Source organism: Malania oleifera, chromosome 11 (assembly GCF_029873635.1).
Source record: "Malania oleifera isolate guangnan ecotype guangnan chromosome 11, ASM2987363v1, whole genome shotgun sequence".
NCBI classification, from domain to species: domain Eukaryota; kingdom Viridiplantae; phylum Streptophyta; class Magnoliopsida; order Santalales; family Ximeniaceae; genus Malania; species Malania oleifera.
This window is the reverse complement of record NC_080427.1, coordinates 85812044-85817665: the sequence shown is the minus strand read 5'-3', so window position 1 is coordinate 85817665 and position 5622 is coordinate 85812044. Positions and strand designations below refer to the sequence as shown.

The following is a 5622-nucleotide window of genomic DNA, read 5'->3' as shown; positions in this document are numbered from 1 at the left end:
GTCACAACACCGCACAGACTATATATGCCAATAATTTCTATAGTTTGCAAAAAATTAAGTAAAATAAAATAAAATAACAAATAAAAGCACTATACCCTCCACCCTTCCACTTCTCCGCTCCATGTGTATTCGCAGCCATTAATTTGTTGCTAGATATCCGACCTCAATCTGCTACGGGTGCACGAGATCAAACCCAAGAAAAAGAACGAAGGCAGCTCCAATTCTGACGTACTTAGCCATTTTCATGGCCTTTCACTCTGGCACTACAGTTCTTTCGACTGGGTGTCCCATGCCTGACAGGGTTCTTTACTCCACAGAGCTTGTGCTTCATGCGCCAATTAGGGAAGAAGGCCTCCAGGCCGCAGCTCTTAGGCGACTCGCAGGACGGACGATGAGATTGAGGGGGCATCACAACCTCCTTGTTCAAACTCAATTTACTAATATTGGAAAGAGCCAACGCACTGGCAGCCGGAAGAAATCGGCTAATGAGAAAGTTGGGAGATTGGCTACCAATACTGCTACTACTACACTTACCGCTGCCTTCCACTTGTTCTGTTCTACCAACTTTCTGCTCCACTGGCTCCGGCATTTGATCTGCCAAATCAGACAGAGAGAAAATGTCTATAGCGTCTGAAAAATCGTCATCGTCGTCATTGTCATCATTTAGATCATGATCATCATCATCATCAGCTTCTGATAATGCTTTTGGTTCCTTGGGCTTGCCAGGGGCTTGCTCCCAGGAAAAAGGAACCCTTTCAATTGCATCCACGTGCTTATTCAAATGCGTAGTTTGAGAAAACTGATTTGAGAACGACGATGAACCGACCAAGCCGCTGGCACGCCTCACCGATAACAGAGGCGCATTGAAGTTGAGCTTTCTATGGCTACGCTCTTTTGCATCCATTTCTTCTAGCTGTAGCTTTCTTGGTTCCGCGTACATGCATATATAATTTGATTCTGTGGGCAGCTTGTTTAGTAGTTAATCAGCGGAGGAAAACTGAATTGAATTATTAAGAAGATGATTGAGGAAGAAATGGGGACATGGAGAGGATAGCGGTACTGGTTTGGTTTGGATTTTATTAAAGAGAATAACAGTTGGGGAGTATGGGATTCCCGTGGACTCAATTAAAACCAGTTTTTGACTTTAATTGAAAGGCTCACAGGAGCTCAAGTTTCATTTAATTTACTCGAGTCATCTCCATGCCACCTTTATTCAGTAGGAACTGGGAAGTAACCGAGCAAATATATAAAGACATGCATACATTTATGTGCAATGGGAAGTGGGTGGCACATACATAGTGCAATCCGGTGGAACTGCTAATTGCTAAACAAGAGAAGCATGATTCTCTCGACGGGTAACATGCAATGATATAACTACACAAATGGTGGTCTTGATTCCTTGTGCCGTGTGACAAATGCATACATATGCTGAGTAGTTTTTGACTCTGAATATCAATTTAAAATTATGTCAATACACTTATATATATGTTTGGGGAGGTTTTGGATTTGGAGTTATACTAGATTTAAATAAAATGTAATATAAAATTATATTAAAATTTATTCAAATTCAACCAAATTCAATTCCAAAGTCTAAAATCCATGCTCCCAAGCACTACCTTACTTATAAACTTGTCATGAGAAAAACACCAAATTACAAGTGATGTCATACTATATGATTTCTTAAAATTTATTAAGTGTGAAAAAAGTTAACTAATTTTAAAAAAAAATCGATGAAGTGCAAAATCATTTATAATATTTTTTGATCATCAACATCATTTATAATATTCCTTTTTTTTTTTTCTTTTTTTTTTTGTGTATGTCATGATTAGGCCTTACGAATATATCTTGCATGGTTGGGGGTGGCAAAGTAGGTCAAAATGAGTCGGATTGTTAACCTGTGAATGGGATTTAACTATGTTAGTTATATATATATAGAATCCATCCAATTAATTAAAGGGTTATGAATAGGTATTCATTGATAAATATATAATAAAAGTTTAAAATATTTTTTTTAATATTTCATGAATATGAATTAAATTTTACAAACTTATTTATCATTTTCCTCTAATATTTCAACAAATGTGATTTTAAAAAAAAAATCTATTTTTGGTTTCTCTTTAATATTTCAACAACTATGAGAGACTTATAAATAAATAAATAAATAAATAAAACTAACTATTATGTGAGAACAAATTATTGTGGGCATGTGCGCCATGGCCTATGCCCACAATTATTAAAAAATGCCAATAGACTAAAAGATTATATGTTAAATAGTGCAAAAATATCTAAAAATGGTATCCAACCCAAACTCGCTTAACTCATTAAATACATAGATTGGGTTTCAATTCACTCAATTATAAATGGTTATTATACCTCAAACCTGAATCTAATTTAAATGAGTGAGTTACAAGTCTTCTATTGGCCATTGACCATTTTGTCAACAAAGTTGCAGTCAAACTTATAATATTTTGAAATAAAAGTGAGATTTTGATCATATTAATATAAAATCAACTAATTATTAAGTGGTGTCCAAGTTTAATTTGTAATATAAAGATAAGATCAGTTTTTGAGTCAATAGTCGAGATTATATTTCATAATGTTTAGAACAAGAAAAGGTATCCAAACTCGACGACATAAGTGCAAGCAATACTTCACTTTTTTGTGTTCACACACATCTTCTATGAATAGAAATAATTCTAGAAAAAAAATGATTTCTGGGATGAAAAATGTTATCCCTAAATATTTCAACTCCATCTATGAAATCATTTAGGATGATTTTTATCTCATCCCTCAATATAACTTAATGTTGGAATCTCATTGTGATATAAGATGGGATTGGTTGACCTACGTCATACGATTCAACTCTCATACAAGCACATACAATTAAAACACTTTATATTAAGAACTCAATTAACTAAACATAAACACCATAAATCATGCTATCTTTCACATGTTGTTGTATTTTGAAAAGGTGTATGTGTTTGTCTAGAAAATAAGTCCCAATTAGTTATTTCACAAAGGAATCAAGCTATATGCTGAAAAGTTGTTATTTCAAAGATTCAAACATATAAGTTCTATATTAGCTAACTAATATTCATCTAATTGATTTAAAGCTAGCAAATACCAATGTTATAATCTATGGATTCAAGGGGTTGTTCGAAGATATGATTTTAATCTAACAACAAGGGTTCACAAAATATAATAAGGACTCAAACACAAGTGCTGAAATTACCAAGAGGATTTTTTGGATGACTTGACATTATTCCACATGTAGTTAGATCATGTCGTAAATCCTTCGTACAAGCTTTGAAACACCAAGACAAATGCAGGTATGGAGTGTCGGGGAAGTGACCGTGTCGGTCTATGTTGGTGGTGGTCATGTGGTGTTGAGGGAGGCCGTGAGAGTGTTAGATGGAAAAGGGGATGATAGAGTCACTCGATAGATTAGTGGTCTCTCACCACTAATTTTCTTTAACACATTGGTTATGGTCCGCACTCGTCCTAAGTTAATTCCATTAGAAAAGGAAAGAAAGTTGCATGCTAAAAAGATGAAACATATCAAAGTTTTAAAGAAAATTAGTTCTAATGCTTGCATGTTTGAAATTTCTATTGATTTCACAAGCAATGTTTTTAATGTTGAAAATATAACCCTTTTTCTTGAAGCAGCCTCTTTTGTTGAGCCTTCAAATTCTAACCCTGCAAGTGATCCTACTCAATTTCCAACTCCTCATGAACCTCCAACCACAAAGTTTACTTTATGTCCACCTTTACCCATACCAAAGAACTTTGATGAAATTACAAAGATCTTGGATGACAAGACAGCATTCACATGAGCAAGATCATACCCAAAGTTATGGGTCAAGTGGACAAAGGAACAGTACCCATGACTGGATCCTCTCACTAGAGTTCTGGCAGTGTAGTGTGCTTCAGGTGCCATAAACAAGACACTTTTCCAAACAATGTCCCAGCAAGAATGTAGCGAACTGAAAAAATAAGGGTATTTAAATAATATAGAGGAATAGAAATGGAAACGGTAACAGAAGGAGGTAGTCGACGATGTTGCACTTTGGATGTAATAATCACAAGAAAATTTTCCAAGCCTCATCAACAAACACGGGGTTTCGTCGACAAAGGTTCTTCAGGATCTCATCAACGAGGTCACATCTCGTCGACGAGAAGATACCGAGAGAGGATTTTTGAGAAGTCTTAAATTCATTGACGAGGGTGCAGATTTGTCGATGAACTTTCTACAGGACTCATCGATGAGGTGACGTGGCTCGTCGACGAATTCCACAGTAAAAATATCCTAAAACTGGGTTAAATGCATAAATTTTTAGCAAAATTCTCTCTCTCTCTCTCTCTCTCTCTCTCTCTCTCTCTCTCTCTTTCTCTCTCTCTCTCTCTCCTACGGATCCACCTCCATCTCTCTTTAATTTCGGCCCCATTGTTCGCTGGATCAACGATCTGAGGTCACCACGACGCTCCTGGGGAAGTTCTCCCTAAGTCTGCCGGAGCGGATCATCAGTGGGACGAAGTTGAATTTCATCCCAAATTTAAGGTAAGGTCTTTTATTCGAAATTAGGCTTTTCGGAAGTTGTAGGAAGTGTAGAAGACGTAGAAATAATAATGTTTTGTTCTGAGATTTATGATTTTTAGGGTGTTGAGTGGAGAACCCTGCGGGTGTAGGACCCGCTACAGTAGGAGGATTTTAGTAGAAATTGGGTAAAGGAAATATGCTATGCTAGGTAATACTGGTATGATTTCAATAAGAATTATATGTTTTTATCAGATTATTATTTCACAGTAGGAATTTATACAATGTATCAAATACATTTAGAATGTTTTAAAATTACTGTGTGGCATGAGAATATGGATATAGTACAAAAACATGCTTTTACAGTATTTTCAGGATTTTGTTTTACAGAATATACAGACAGGGAATGTGTTTTATAGTAATTTCAGAATACCATGATTATACAGTTTTCAGTACCATGACATACAGTTTTACAGTTTATTTTAGAAATATAGTTGATACAGACACAGTTTATCACAGCGTCATGATTAATACAGATAATATAGAATCATGGTAAAATAGATAGATTGTATATAGTAATGTATTATTTAGTATCAGACCCTGATGGATCAGATTCAGCAGAGCATGGCACCGTTGCTATATACAGATATTCAGTATAGAGTGCAACCACCTACTCAGATAATACGTGGTAAGTAGGTCGATCAAATGCCTAGGAGCGGACAGGCTCCCCATCAGATATGGGTTGAGGAAGGCTGATCAAAATTATGGAGTATAGTGGTTTATCCTGGTCGGCCAACCAAGGTAGATCCCGCCTTCGGGCCACACATCCCTGTCATGAGGGGTTAAATCATGACATACACCCATTCAGGGAAGTTTTCAGTTATTATTATGTATGTACAATTTCACAAAAACAAGGAATATATGTTTATATATATTAAAGGTATTATGTATAGAAATCTAAAATACAGATATGTTAAGCAATATGGGTAGGTGGTTGTTATATTATTTATACTATATTTTCAGATTTAGTTAAATGTGATTATATAGAAACAGATCTTCTCAGTGTTGTAACTCATTTGCCACACATT

The 5622-nt window shown here is 35.5% G+C and overlaps 1 protein-coding gene across 1 annotated transcript; it reads right to left on the bottom strand.

Moving 5' to 3' along the window:
* Positions 1–232: 232 nt before the first annotated feature.
* On the bottom strand, positions 233–904 carry LOC131167612 (uncharacterized). The gene has a single exon (XM_058126408.1). It carries the CDS (start codon positions 902–904, stop codon positions 233–235), a length of 672 nt encoding a protein of 223 aa, XP_057982391.1.
* Between the last annotated feature and the right edge of the window lie 4718 nt (positions 905–5622).